Source organism: Onychostoma macrolepis, chromosome 25, assembly GCF_012432095.1.
Source record: "Onychostoma macrolepis isolate SWU-2019 chromosome 25, ASM1243209v1, whole genome shotgun sequence".
Taxonomy (NCBI): Eukaryota; Metazoa; Chordata; class Actinopteri; order Cypriniformes; family Cyprinidae; genus Onychostoma; species Onychostoma macrolepis.
Window position 1 is genome coordinate 22,429,792 of NC_081179.1, and position 15,797 is coordinate 22,445,588.

General features: G+C 38.7%; 1 protein-coding gene across 1 annotated transcript; it reads left to right on the forward strand.

Moving 5' to 3' along the window:
• The first annotated feature begins 1,313 nt into the window (after window positions 1-1,313).
• gpia (glucose-6-phosphate isomerase a) lies at window positions 1,314-15,667 on the forward strand. The gene is made up of 18 exons (XM_058767134.1): window positions 1,314-1,539; window positions 5,349-5,439; window positions 6,350-6,418; window positions 6,795-6,914; window positions 8,031-8,114; window positions 8,379-8,525; window positions 8,666-8,737; window positions 8,842-8,886; window positions 8,986-9,039; window positions 9,230-9,290; window positions 11,014-11,057; window positions 11,177-11,329; window positions 13,425-13,554; window positions 13,657-13,733; window positions 13,861-13,989; window positions 14,839-14,914; window positions 15,010-15,076; window positions 15,253-15,667. The coding sequence occupies exons 1-18, from the start codon at window positions 1,421-1,423 to the stop codon at window positions 15,374-15,376; spliced, it is 1,662 nt and encodes a 553-aa protein (XP_058623117.1). The 5' UTR covers window positions 1,314-1,420; the 3' UTR covers window positions 15,377-15,667.
• The last annotated feature ends 130 nt before the right edge of the window (window positions 15,668-15,797 follow it).

The following is a 15,797-nucleotide window of genomic DNA, read 5'->3' on the forward strand; positions in this document are numbered from 1 at the left end:
TAAGAATTTTTATTTTATTTTTTTTACTCCATCAAATTGTTCCAAACCTTCTTTCATCTTTTAGGAACTTAAAGGAAGAGGTCACTATGTAATATTTTTCAAAGTATCGTCTTTTGTGTACAAAATTATGACATTTTCATTTCTGGGTTGATTATCCCTTTAAGTGCATATTTACACGTAATATTGTAATTGCTTATTTATTTTTATTTATGTAGTGAATGTGTACTTCTGAATGTACTGACAAGGATTTATAAGTATTTCTTCTAATTACATATTTGTAATGATAAAGTTGAAATTTAGTATATTTAAAATCTAACTTTAACCCCCAGTTTCACAGACAAGGCTTAAGCCTAGTCCTAGACTAAAATCTAAGTCTGAGCTGTTTTAACTGAAAGAAGCTTGCACTGACTGATCTTAAAACATATCAGTGCCTTTGTTTTGTCTCAAGATGCACACCAGTAATGTTTTTTTTTTTTTTTTCTAAGCACATTCATAAAAATTGCTTAAATGTCCTAATTGAACTTTGATCTAATCCTGGCTTAGTCTAAGCCCTGTCTGTGAAACTGGGCTTGTATGTAATATTGAATTGAAGTAAATTATAAAAAAAAGTATTTTACAAGTGCCTGTAAAAGTGTATTTAAAATGTTAAGAAATGGTCATTAAAGTTTGTACTCTAAAATGTACTTAAGTGAACTTTTATGTCAGTAATATAATTTCTGCAAGTGCATTTTTATAAGTATATGAAGTATACTAAAAGTGCACGTGCAATACAATTAAGTGCACTGTTTTTTTTTGTTTTTTTCTCAAAATGGCTAGTCTTCTAAAGTTATTCTAAAATCTAAAAATTGTAATTAATGAATTAATACGCCATTTTAAGTAAACTCCAATTACACTCTCAGGAAATAAATAAAAAGGTACAAAAGTTGCATATTTGTTCCTAAATGGTAATATCATCACCTATCACCCCCCTGAAAGTGTACAAAAATATTTTTGTGATTGTTTGGTTCCATCTAGTGGTGACATCAAATCCCTAAACCAGAAACATCCATTCATAATAGAAAGAAAAAGGGTAAATAATAAAGAAGCACGCCATATTACGTTTAAAATAAGTCAAGTGATCAATATCAACCGTCACATAAAGTATCAAAAATGTCTAATGTATTTCAAACAATCAAAATAATTAATTTTATAATTAAAAACATGTCAGCCTTCTGGCCACCTCAGTGCCTTGTCACGGTGGGCGGGGCTACGCAGGTTTCGCTGCCGTCATTGTGGGCGTGTCGCAGTCGTGACGGGCGTGGCTAAAAGGATTTTGACATTGGACTTCCGCCTCACGCTTCTGTGTGCTCTGAATGAGTGCTGAACACTTGTAATTCACATCAGCAGCTTTGGGCCGAAGAACAGCGAGGTTTATATCATCATGGCACTCACCAACGATCCGAACTACCGCAAACTGGAGCAATGGTACAAATCCAGCGCCGGAAACCTCAACATGAGGCAGATGTTCGACGCAGATCAGGACAGATTCAACAAGTTCAGGTGAAACACGCATCAGACGCGCTTCCGCTGAGCGTGTGAGCTGTTACACAATTACACTGCCGCCAGCATCACATTTACCGCGCATCAGCTGTTTCTAGGACTTGTATCTTGGTCATAAGGCCTATATGAGCTAATCTCTTGTGTATGACACAATTTATGCATTGTTTTTGTAAGATAGCATCTTCATTTAATATCCGGTCACATCTGAGTGTATGTGCATGTCGTTACACTTAGCGTTACATGTCAGCCTTGATTTCCACGTTGATGTTGCAAGGTTATTGCCACATCAGGCCAATAGTCTCGAGCTCCCGGTTCCGCCCTCTGCGCTTTTGCAACTACTTTATATCTTCATTTAAACTCATATAAACACACTGATAGTATGTTTAACTGTTCAGCTTTGCTTTAAAACAGTAAATACTACCATATTAGCAGCTAGGCACATAACAAGGTCATCGATCATCGATCATGTGTGTTTGAGCTCTGCATGCACTTTAACACTGCTCTTATGTGGCAGCATACTAATATGAGTTTCTTTTATGACAGTTTCATTAAATGCACGTTATCAGGCATTTCTCAAGTGCGCTCACTGCTTATGTAATCTCTTAAGGGTGTATCACATCCTCTACTGCGATTCTTGTGTATTTATAAGTTGCATATTTACAATAGTCTATTCGTATGAGAGTGCATTAGCTGTTGTGGGTTACATTCTGATGTAGTGCGTGTTCATAAAAGTCTAGAATGCGTTTATTCTCAGCGTAGTGTTGGCCAACAGAGGGCGCTATAGCAGCATGTTCTACGTGCACTTTTGCACACACGCGCTCTCTCTCTCTCTCTCTCTCTCACACACCCACCGCAGAGCTGAATAAGTGCGTGAATTATATTAACACATTTTATATTCATTCACGATATTTGTGTAATATATTTCAGATTAATTTGATTTAAACGTTGGGGACACTTAATTTCTATCAATTATCGTCGATTTGGTTGCATAGTTACTGTTTAAACTAAACTGAGCTAGACAATGACATCTCTGAATTCAATAATGAAATGCCTTTAACTGAAAATTGAGTGTTTAATCTTATCATTATACATTACTGACACTATCCTCCAATTTGATACTGTTAAGTGCTTTGACAATCTGTATTGTTAAAAGCGCTATATAAATAAAGGTGACTTGACTTAAGTTTTTATAATGTCTGTAATAGATTCAACTCAAATGTAATTGTAATATATAATTGTACCGAAAACAAAACCTCATTGGAATGAGCACGTGTTTGAAGACGTCTGGGCATCGAGGTTATGAGTTTTGGTGTTGGAATTCGGTCCCATTCTTGCCTGATATAGGTTTCCAGCTGCTGAAGAGTTTGTGGTCATCTTTGATGTATTTTTCGTTTAATGATGCGCCAAATGTTCTCTATAGGTGAAAGATCTGGACTGCAGGCAGGTCAATTCAGCACCTGGACTCTTCTACTACGAAGCCATGCTGTTGTAATAGCTGCAGTATGTGGTTTTGCATTGTCCTGCTGAAATACACGTTGTCTGGAGGGGAGCATATGTTGCTCTAAAATCTTTATATACCTTTCAGCATTCATGGTGCCTTCAAAACATGCAAGCTGCCCTTATCGTATGCACTTATGCACCCCCATACCATCAGAGATGCTGGCTTTTGAACTGAACGCTGATAACATGCTGGAAGGTCTCCCTCCTCTTTAGCCCGGAGGACATGGCATCCGTGATTTCCAACAAGAATGTCAAATTTGGACTCGTCTGACCAGAGAACACTTTTCCACTTTAAAACACTCCATTTTAAATGAGCCTTGGCCCACAGGACACAACGGTGCTTCTGGACCATGTTCACATATGGCTTCCTTTTTGTATGATCGAGCTTTAGTTGTCATCTGCAGATGGCACGGCAGATTGTGTTTACTGACAGTGGTTTCTGGAAGTATTCTTGGGCCCATTTAGTAATGTCAATGACAGAATCATGTCGATGAGTGATGCAGTGCCGTCTGATGGCCTGAAGACCACGGGCATCCAACAAAGGTCTTCTGCCTTGTCCCTTACACAGAGATTTATCCAGTTTCTCTGAATCTTTTGATGTTATGCACTGTAGGTGGTGAGATTTGCATTAGAAATTTGACATTGAGGAACGTTGTTTTTAAAGTATTCCACAATCTTTTTATGCACTTTCACATATTTGAGAGCCTCTGCCCATCTTTACTTCTGAGAGACTCTGCCTCTCTAATGCCGAGTTCACACTGCACGATTTTAGCCCGATTTTTCACTCGCCGACAGGTTTTGATAAATCGCCGACAAATGCCCGACATCGGAGGCAAATCGGAGCTCGTTCACGCGAGTGACAATCGCGCAGTGAATTACCAAAGACGCGATCTGAGAGAATCGCAGAGGTCACAATCACGCTGTGTACAATGATTTCTGAACTACATCACGATGACCTTCAGCCAATGAGAGACAAAGATACAGGGCAGAGGGAAGTTCGGTGAGGAGTTATAGACCATATCAGTATTTTAATATGTAGGCTACAATTATATCATACAGAAACAAGCACAAACGCTTGACCAGCCGCAACATCAGCATAACAGTTACTGCAAATTATTATTTACCAGAACACAATCCCTGCATCTCCCTCCTGCATAATCTGTTTTTGTTTTTGTAGCTGGAAATCAGCGCACAGACCATTTGCAGGCTATATTTTTTAATACTTCCAGTCTCGCTCAAGAACAACGGGCTGACGCACGCAGGTTCTCGCGTTATTTCCTTATCACTTCTCGCGTGTGTTTTGTTGTGAAACGTAGTTTGCGGATCAGACAGAGTTGTCGGCGACTCTTCCTATTGTGAAATCGTGCAATGTGAAAGCCCCTGTCGCCGATCCATCGTGCAATGTGAACACAGCAGCGACTGAATGCTACCCCAGATAGTCACGCAGTGTGAAAACAACAGCGATCCGACGAGTTTGAAAATCGTGCAGTGTGAACTCGACATAAGACATCCCTTTTATAGCTAATCATGTTACAGATCTGATGTCAATTAACTTAATTAGTTGCTAGATGTTCTCCCAGCTGAATTTTTTTTAAATGTCTTTTTCAGCCCTTTGTTGCCCCCGTGCCAACTTTTTTGAGACCTGTAGCATGCATCAAATTTGAAATGAGCTCATTTAGTGGATAAAAGTGTAAAACTTCTGTTTAAACATTTGTTCTCTGCTCTATTGTGAATAAAATATTGGCTCATGTGATTTGAAAGTGTCTTAGTTTTCATTTTATTCAAATAAAAAAAAAATGTCCCAACATTTCCGGAATTCGGGTTGTATTATGGTCTCTAATAAGTTATTCCGTTAACTTGGTATTAGTAATATTTAGCTACGTTAAAATACAATAACAAAGGTTTTGAAAGCTTCTGTGGAAAGTAACTAGTATTTTGGATGAAAGCTTTTTTGCCATTACATTTTTGTAAGGGATAGATCAGGAATTTGAATTGTGGGGGTAATTTAATAATATTTGAAAAGTGTAATTCAGTTTTGAGAGTAATGTGGCATTGCTGCAATCTGAGCGTCACTGCTTAATATAACAGTGCTGTGATGGGCCTAATATATTTTCTCAAATGGCTCATTTAGCTTTCCTCATCTGTTTAATTCATTTTTCCAGTCTAAACATCATTAACGTCCTTTCACTTGTGTATATACTAGGCTTGAATGATGTTCCTGGATTATCCATGTTGTACATGAAGCAAAATTAAACACATCCAGCTTTTGCATATCCTAATGATGTGTGCGGTTTTTGTCTTCTGAGCAGTTTACAGCTGACGACAGATGATGGAGACGTTCTGCTGGATTACTCGAAGAATCTCATTAATGAAGAAGTCCTGAGCATGCTCTTCGACATGGTACGGTCCACCATCTTCAGATCAGAATTATTTCTTCATAAAGTCAGAGTAGAGAGTTTTATTGGGCAGGAGCGGAGCTGTTACTGTTATCTCTCAGCTAAGCATCTTTAAACCCCTCGTCAGAAGCACATGTGCATGTGTCCATCTCCAGATGTTAATTGGCTTAATGTTTGTGTCCTTAAAGCTGCTACTGCTGAGAATAGAATGCTTGTATCAGGTTAACCGTATCACTGGGACACACGAGGCCTGTGTGTGGTTGAATGTTTAATTGGTTTGAGCTTAAGTTCAAAGTATACTTCAGTTTTGATGCAATTTCTAGCACTTGTCTGCTGCAAATAGTATAATTATATACATAATTTTGACAGTGCAAACATAGGAGCATGGAATAAAAATAAAGGTAATTGCAACACTTTATCTCATAATTTGGATTCAGTTTATCGCAGTTCTGAGAAAAATGTTAGAATTGCAGTTCATGGCAAAATTCTCAATTTATCTCAATTCTGAATTCTTTCTCAGAATTCTGACTTTGCATCTCGCAATTCCAACTTTACGTTGCACAATTTTGACTTTCCGTCTCATAATTTTAACTTTACATCTTGTAGTTCCAACATTACGTCTCGCAATTCCAACTCGAATACATCTTTTTTGCAGAATTGCAAGTTAATTCTGTATTGAGCTCTAGTTGTCATTACAGCTCATATTTAACCTGACTTCACTTCAGTACTCTCTTTAGCCAATCAAAGTAGAGATTGTGAAACTGTATCACTCTGATGCAGCACATTTCTTACAGTAATCACAGCAGCACACAAAACGCAATTGGTGTTTGCATAGTTCTTTATGTATGTTTACACAAGTTCTGAGTCACGTTAACCTTTTTTTTTTTTTTTTTTCTTCGTCTCATCATGATTAGGCACGATCGGTGGGTGTTGAAGCTGCCAGAGAGAAGATGTTTGGTGGAGAAAAGATCAACTTCACTGAGGTAATGATATCTCAGTAAAACATTTTACTGGGAATTAACTTGAGCTTGAGTTTAGGTTGAAATTGTAAGACCTGTTGTAATGCACTTCTAGAATTTTGTAAGTTCCACTTCCATCTTCTCTAAATTTCTATTGGCACATTGCAGAAATTTCTGTTAAAACCCTCAGTTTCCTCTAACTCACTGGCTGTCCTGAAACTACAGCATGTTACATCTCTTTTGTGGCTCATGGTGAATAATATTTTAACACCCCAGGAAGGCATAAGTTGCATGAAATGGTTACAAATTAAACATGTCGATTAAAAAAAAGAGAACATAGTTGCTATTATGTCTCTTTAGTGTAGAGCTGAGCTGTGTGTATGTGTGTGTTGGTTTGTAGGGTCGTGCTGTTCTCCACACCGCCCTGAGGAACCGCTCTAACGCCCCCATCATGGTGGAGGGTAAAGATGTGATGCCGGATGTGAACAGAGTCCTGGAGCAGATGAAGGGTTTTTGCCATGTGAGTGAGCATGCGTGTAACGACCCTCTTGTTTATAGAAGACTTGGTCCCACTTTATATTAAGTGGCCTTAACTACTATGTACTTGCATTTAAATTAATCATTTGGTACAATGCACTTATTGTGTACATGTTTACATTGTAATTATTAAAAAAATACTTGCATGTAATTGCGTTTACAATTACGCTGTTGACACGTCCCTTACACCCACCCATACCACCAAACCTGTCCCCACGTTACCCGTATCCCACCTCAATAGCAGCAGAAGTGTTTTGCAATACAATACAAACACAATAAGTGGATTTATTTTTTTTATGCAAGTTCATTGTAGTTAAGTTGACTAATATAAAGTGGAATCAAACTTTTTTTTTTTTTTTTTTTTTTTTAAATGGAGGTTCACTTATTAACTAAAATGTAAATATAAAATGAGTCTGTAATAATTTAACAGTCTCCCCGTGTCATTCCAATTCCCAATCGCCAATCATAAAGCTAGGAGAGCATGCAAATCTCACTGTAACTGACTTCTGTAGTGGTATGATATACACTGTACTCAAAGTACAACTCAAAGTCAAAAGTAATACCCACACAATAGGGTTTTATTGTGGAGAATTTCGGTTATGGAACAATCTGCCGCTTGAGAGTAGTGGCACCTTCCCTATCCATTTTCAAGTCACTTTTAAAAACGCACTTGTTCGATCTGGCCTACTAATATCCCATTCTTATTACGTTGTATTATGGTCTTGATTGTTACTCTGTCTTCAGAATGTTTATCTGACATTCCTTTTGGTTTTTAAATTCATATGTTTTATTATTTCTGTTTTGTGTTTATGGTTTGATTTTAATGTACAGCACTTTGTTCAGTCTTGTGGCTGTTTTTAAATTTGCTTTATAAATAAATGAACTATTTTCTCATGTAAATCCAAATTAAATATTAAAATATGGTTGAATGAGCATTTATTACATGGAAAATACCAGTACTCATTCTTAAGTATGTTTTTATGTTTACGTGAGCTAAGTGCACTTGGTACTTCTCTACTTGTGTTTTAAAGTAATATAATTTATGACTAATTGATTGTTAATTTCAGTGACGGCTGACATTATGTGTGTTATTTTGCAGAGAGTGCGCAGTGGCGAGTGGAAAGGCTTCAGTGGTAAAGCCATCACTGATGTTGTGAACATTGGCATTGGTGGTTCTGACTTGGTGAGATTACCATGAGTTTCCTGAGATCCACGTCATAATCGACCAATAAAAGAGATTTGGCTATTGCTTGGGCTGATCCAAGAGTAACTGAAGTGGGATAAATAGTTATCTGATTCTGTACTGAAGTGTCAGTCACTTCTGTTTGATCTCTCTTTTGTGTAAAATTTTATTTTTTTATCCTGACGGCTAGGACTTGTCAAGTCTAGTAATCATTAACAATACTTGTGTAATGTTTGGAAAAGCATTCATTGTTTTGTTCTTCAGGGTCCTCTGATGGTGACTGAAGCTCTGAAGCCATACTCTAAAGGAGGACCCAACGTCTGGTTTGTCTCTAATATTGATGGCACGCACATGGCCAAGACCCTCGCTAAGCTCAATGCTGAGACCACCCTCTTCATCATCGCATCCAAGGTAAAGAACAGTATTTACAGAAAACAGGCTTGTACAGTACCGTAGTGTTCACTTATACTTATATTAAACACAAACTGGCAATACAAAGTGAACAAGTTACTGTAAATACTTCATTTCTTAATGTATTTTGTTTTTTTTAGACCTTCACCACCCAAGAGACCATCACTAATGCTGAAACAGCCAAAGAATGGTTCCTCCAGACCGCTAAAGATGTTAGTAACTTTACTGCTTTAACTGTCTTAAAAAAAGATTAAATTGTGCGCTACATTATAGATGGTTGCCTGTTAGTCTCATTCAGCATTTTGTGTATTTTCAGAAATCTGCTGTGGCCAAACATTTTGTGGCTCTTTCCACAAATGCAGTAAGTACAGGGTTATGTCAGCTGTATGATATTTTGTTGATGTTTTAAGTAAATTGTATCTTTAAAAAAAGTAACATGAGTTTCCTGTCTCCTCACCAGCCAAAAGTCAAGGACTTCGGTATTGACACCAACAACATGTTTGAGTTTTGGGATGTAAGTATTCCTTACATTTAAAATCCATTATTGCATGAGAATGGAAATCTTAATTTTGATTGGCTGAAAGTGTAAATGACTGAATGCATGGTTGCCAGTAATATTTGACTACTCTGCCATGTTACTGAATTAGCATATAGCTTCTCAAAGCCCAGACTGTTTTTTCTGATCCTGAATGCTCATGTTTTAGTGGGTCGGCGGGCGCTACTCGCTGTGGTCGGCTATCGGTTTGTCCATTGCACTGCACATAGGTACGTCTGCTGTATGAACCATCCCATAAGGCCTGAAACATGCTGTATGTGAACGCAAATGCTTCTAGCTATGCAACTTTGATTGGGTGTGTTTTGGTTGTTGTACATAAAATCAGAATGCAGTTCAAGTATGTTTTGCATTCTCAGCATTGCCAGAGGGGGCGCTATAACAGGTATTAGCTAGGGGTGTGCGATTTTATATATCGTCTGTGATAATATCGTAATTGTTGTTTTAACACGTGATTTGACATTGGTGTTTTGAATGGTTTTTGCAAAATGCTCAGTGCATGCATTACGTGAAATCTAGACTATTGCGCGTATTTAGAGTGCGTTCTTTCAATACATGATTCAGTCTATTACTGTACATTTAGAATGATCACAAATTCAAGACATGGTTATAGTTTATCAATTTCACATGAGACTTTTTTTTTTTTTTTCCTCCAAAGCTTACCATGAACGCAAATATGATATTTAATTTTTTACAACAGTTCAATAAACAAGTTAATTAAAAGACTTACGTTTTAGACACCATATTTCCTGTTTTACTCGACAACAAAATTAATTCCAAACATGGCCATAGCACTGTTTTGCATCTCTGAGCAACATGACGGTGTTTTGTTCGTGAATGATTCGGTTAAATCGCAATGACTCCCTTATTAACAGTGACTTGCTGCCACCTACTGGTGGGTTTAATTTGACATTTAATGTATCTATTTAAATCATTTCAAATAAGTATTCAACGATTTGTTTAATATATCAAAATATTTATGCATTTGTAACTTCAGGTTAATGCGTGCGTGTCCTGCATTAAACGGTGTAATGCATCTAAATGCAGCTTCTGTTTCCTCTGCATTGCAAAGATGAATTTTGTTAATATAGATTTAATTTGCTTGGTAACAGCCCAAATGTCTTATTCTAATTCACTATTAGTCAAATTTTTTACATAATGTAAAAATCTATTTAAACTTAATGAAAGATTAATTTCTATCAGTGTGAACTGATCACCACGCAGAATATGAAGAATATAAAAAACTTTAGGAGTCAGGTGTCCACGGCAGTCCTTAAAATATCGGCACAATAACACGCACAGAAAAATATTGTCTATCCTTATTGATAAAATCCCTGAAAATGTTGATTTGGTCAATATCGCACACCCCTAGTAATAGCATAACCAGGGGGCTATTTCACAAACAAGTTTACCAAATAAGCCAGGTTTATTTCAGTTGATCTGACTTGATGTCATTTGATTTGTTTCAAAATGAGCTAGACTAACTGAAATAAGCCTGGCTTATTTGGTAAATTTGTTTTATGAAACAGCCCCAAGATTTTCAATTTGTTCTTCCAGCTCAACTAGTATCATTAGGAACCACAGAGAGAACTGGAGTTAACTAGTTAAATTGGTTTAAATTCAACATTAAATCATGATGGTCTTTGTTCTTAATCTATGTTCCTGGTCCTACTTTGAATGATTTATCAATGTTATTCCCAAAAATATGGTTTGTTTTGGTAATTAGGTTCTGATTTAAGTTTATTTGGTAATCAAGCTCTACATAAGTAAATAAATGCGACTGTTTGGCCAGAGTATGTTTCTGGCCTAAATTCTGCCTGAACCAAATTTGAAAGACCGCTAATGCATCATCTTAGACTATTAGCACTGTTAGACTGTTTACACACTTTTTGTCTGTAAATGTTCCAGTAACTTTATTCATTGTCGTCTTTATAGGTTTCGACAATTTCGAGCAGCTGTTAGCTGGTGCTCACTGGATGGTAAGCACAACTGTAGTATACCTGTATACAAGATAAGCATTACTGTACATTGCACACTCCAAACTCAGGAGCGTCTGAGAGTTTGTGTTTCTGGGAGTAACTACTCTGTACTCTATCAGGATAACCACTTCCGCTCGGCCCCTCTGGAGCAGAATGCTCCGGTCATCCTGGCCCTGCTCGGCATCTGGTACGTCAACTTCTTCCAGGCTGAGACGCATGCCCTGCTGCCCTACGACCAGTACATGCACCGCTTCGCTGCGTACTTCCAACAGGTCGGTCTGATGAGGTTTCAGGAAAGGACCTCATAAACTTCATTAGCTGCATTTCCATTACCCTTCAAATTGTGCAAATTGTGACTTGAAAATAGGCCTAATGGAAAGCGTCAATTTTGCAAAAAGCCCAAATATCACAAAAATGCTTTTACACTTGCACAAGGTGTTTTTTTTCAGGCAATTTGAAAAAGGAATATTTGGCAAAACCTCAATGGGAAATTTTTTTTTTTTTTTTTTTTTTTGGCATTTACAGGTCACATGGCATATGTAAAGTCATATGATCATTCTACAACACACTATTTATTTATTTTTTCGCACCCATGTTAACACATTAGAGCATTCTCACTGCATGCGGTTGCAGTCCGGCAGTGCGTTCCAGGACCGGCGCGTCTGCAGCAGTCATTCAGTGATCGTTTCCGCACCAAGGCCCAGTTTTACTAACCACTTGCGCCAGCGCAAACCGTCTTTTTGCATGTTGGTACTGTCGGGTTTTTACTAAAGACACGCAGTGATGAATTAGCGCTGAGAAGACATGGACAGTTATTTTTGCACCTGACCTTATTGAACATGCATTTCTAGGAGTTTCCCGTTCGGACGCAATATTTATGGGAGGAGAGTATTCAAATGAATCACGCAACAAGATTTACTAACGTTTGCACTCGTCAAATTACTGGCATTCGTGCCATTATTTAATGCCCAAATAAAGCATGTCTTAAACTGTTGCACTTGAAATGGCTGCAATTATTGTTGCTAGGAGAGGCGCCGCAGAGAACAGAGAGAAGGGTAGAAGGGGGCGAGTTTTTCCACACGTATTTATTTATTTGGAATGGGCACGTTATCCGAACATATCATTTGCCAAGCCATGTTAATTTTAATTTGCTCCACGAAATAAAAGACGACTTGGAACCCTCAACTAGGAGTCACACAATACCAGCTCTATCAAAACTTCTAGCAAACCTTCATTTTTGGCCCCCGGTTCTTTTCAACATACTGTGGCTTATTTATTTCTTTATTCTTTATTTGCAACTGCTCTAATTTGCGCTACACTTGATATATTGCATTGGTCGATATGTATATGATCTGTTGTGTCTGTGTTCTTTAATTTGCGTGTTGTTCGTAAATCACCTGCAGAGAGTTCCACGGCCATCAGCGCTCTTTTGGAATTACGCTCTTGCGCTAATTTGCCCTGTTTAGTAAAACTGGCCCCAAGTTGGCTTTTGCTGTGCTGCACGCACTGAATTAAAGTGACAGCGCATTGTTCGTGGTAAAAATGAAAACGCAGTTCTTTAAGACCTGCTGGATTGCTTGTTATAAAGATTTAAATGCAAAAGAAAAGGCACGAGAGCGAACTGTTTCCGTCCAAGTTTGAATTTAAAATATTTTGGATAGCCTACATTTAACGTAAGAAAAGTAGGCTATATGCTGTTTAAATGTGTTGCCACTTGCTTGAGCAACTTAATATACAAATCTAGAAGTCAAATGCCTTGAATTAATGCAGATTCACGTTTAAACTTAAATTTAAATATCTATAAAATATTGTATTACTGTACTGTGATTTAAAAGAGGATCACAATGCTGAAAAAGCATTTTCAGGAACAACGTTTGGATTTGAAATCAAAATAATGGATAAATGTTGTGTTTGTGGTAAACCGCTACAGATCAGCAGCGAACTGCAAACGCATCCTTTATGAAAGCAAAAAGAGCTGTGCTGCTTCTGCACCGCATCCGTAACGGACATGGACTGCATGCGCACTGCATATGGAATATGTCAGACATGGCCACCAGAGTTGATCGTGGCTACTCTAGTCAATGCTTGTTTATACCAGCCTCGCCACGGCACGTTTCAGAAGCGGCCCAGAAGTGGCTCTCCGTGCTACTTCTTTAAAGGATGCACACCTACGCCTCCTTTGATTAAATATAATGGCTAGTGCAGTGGCTGCAAAATATCTAATCCTATCAAAATCTTTTGCCATGACTCAATACCTTTTCATTGACATTTGTAAAATATCACTACAGTTTTGCACAAATCTGTAATGGAGACGCAGCTATTGTTTCTGATAGTAGGACACTTGTTGAGTTGTTGATGATCTTTCAGGGAGACATGGAGTCCAACGGGAAGTATATCACCACGTCTGGCGCTCGTGTGAATTACCACACTGGACCCATCGTATGGGGGGAACCGGGAACCAACGGACAGCATGCCTTCTACCAGCTCATTCACCAGGGTCTGTAAACCTAACCCTCCACTGTGGACTAGTTCCTAGTGTAATTGACAAGTTAATGCCCATTTGTGATGTGTTTATCACAACAGATCATCTTCTCCACAGGCACTCGCTTGATTCCGTCTGACTTCCTCATTCCTGCTCAGAGTCAGCATCCTATCAGAGATAATCTGCATCATAAGGTTCGCTGAGGGTCTACGTTCTTCAGGACACGTCTTTGTTTTCTGGTTCTCTTGGGCATCTGATGCCCCAGATGTTATTTGAGCCATGTTTGTCTAAGCGTTACGTCTCATTTCATAAATCCGGTAGATCCTGATGGCGAACTTCCTGGCGCAGACGGAGGCTCTTATGAGGGGAAAGACCTCTGAAGAGGCCAAGAAGGAGCTCCAGGGTGCTGGGATGTCTGGAGATGCACTGGAGAAACTCTTGCCCCATAAAGTGAGTGGTTCATTACTTGAAAACCAAGTGTCAAAACCCAATCCTTTGTATCTAAATTGGAACAGTACTTCCATCTGTGTGTTATGGTCATGCAGGGATTTTTATTTGAATATACAAAAGCATTGCCAAGATTGCCTAAAGCAGGGGGTAGCCAACCCTGCTCCTGGAGAGCAGCCATCCTGCAGAGTTTTTGGAAATTACAGGCAGGTGTGTTGAAGCAGGCTTGGGATTGCAGGAAAGTAGCTTTCTTCAGGAGCAGCGTTTTCTACCCCTGACAAAAGTGTTTCCCAACCCTGTTCCTGGTGGCACTCCAAACCGTGCATATTTTCAAACTCACCAAAATCACATGCTCCCATAGTAGGTGCTTCTTTTGAATAAGTGTTTTATTTGCCACCATTACGCAAGCATGTTTTATTTAGTATGAGTGTGCATGGGATGAATGCAATCTGAGCATAACAAACCCTTTGTGAGGGTTCAGTTGCTCCCTGGGTGCCGAGGACAAATTCTGTATGGGTTACCATACCTGGCCTTTGACGTCACTTGACGCGAGTTGCGTGGCTTATCTACTATTTGCTAATCTTCTTCCACGGCCTAATAGGATGGTATTGTGTCCATTGGATGCATGCTTTAGAATCCCACTGGAAGTAGTAGGTCATCCGGGTACTTCTCACCTACTGTTTTGTGATGCTATCAATTTGGACAGTACTGCAGTATAGTCGGGAAGTTGGAATATTTAAACAGTTTGAATCGTTTACTTCATGTGGCATGTTCCTCTGGTGTGTAATATTTGTACTTTTTTTTTTTTTTTTGGTAATGTATAATGACACTATTTTTACTTATTTTTTGTAGGTTTTTGAAGGTAACAAGCCAAGCAACTCTATCATCTTCAAGAAACTTACCCCGTTCATGCTTGGTGCACTTGTTGGTGAGTATCAAACATGTTTTACCGCTACTTCCTTTTGTAGATGTGCATTGGTTTTGTTGACCCCCCACACTCATGGACAATACGATGTATTTCAGCCATGTATGAACACAAGATCTTTGTGCAAGGTGTGATGTGGGATATCAACAGCTATGACCAATGGGGGTGAGTCCAGATCAGTCTCTTCAGCTTTGAATGGGTCCAGTTCAAAAGTTGCTATGAAACTGAAGTAGCAACATTTTTTCCTCCATATTGTGACCTTGTGAGAAATTGTTTGCTTTGAGAAATCTGAAGTTTCAGGCATGCGTACATTTACAGAGGATTTTTATCTGTCCCATCAGTGTGGAGCTTGGTAAGCAGCTGGCCAAGAAGATCGAACCCGAGCTGCAGGACGACGCAGACATTGATTCTCACGACTCCTCCACCAATGGACTCATCAGCTTCTTCAAGAAGAACCGTTCTTAAATGTTTCCTCCCCCTTAACCCTACCTCTGCTGGCCCCCTCATCCAATGAGATTAGTGAATTATGTATTAATGCTTGGCATAGTTCAGACGGTAAGCCTAGACAAGGAGGATGAGCACTTTGTCTGTCATCATCTATAAGCCATGAGATTGTGTGTTGTGTAAGACTTGACTCTATCATGTATCTGTGGACCTGTATGGATGACTGTATCTGTTTGCACTGCACCTTCTAGATAGATTTCATGTTCTCCTTTGGACCAAGGAACCACAATAAATGTTTTATTTGTCACCTTCCTTGCCTGGCTGCATATTCTTTTTGTCCAGCAAAATTTCCTCAAAGATGATGAATTAAGTGTCCATTAATGACCAGCACATGTTCCAGATCCATAATTGGTTGCACAAGCTGTTTTAATGGATTCCCCCT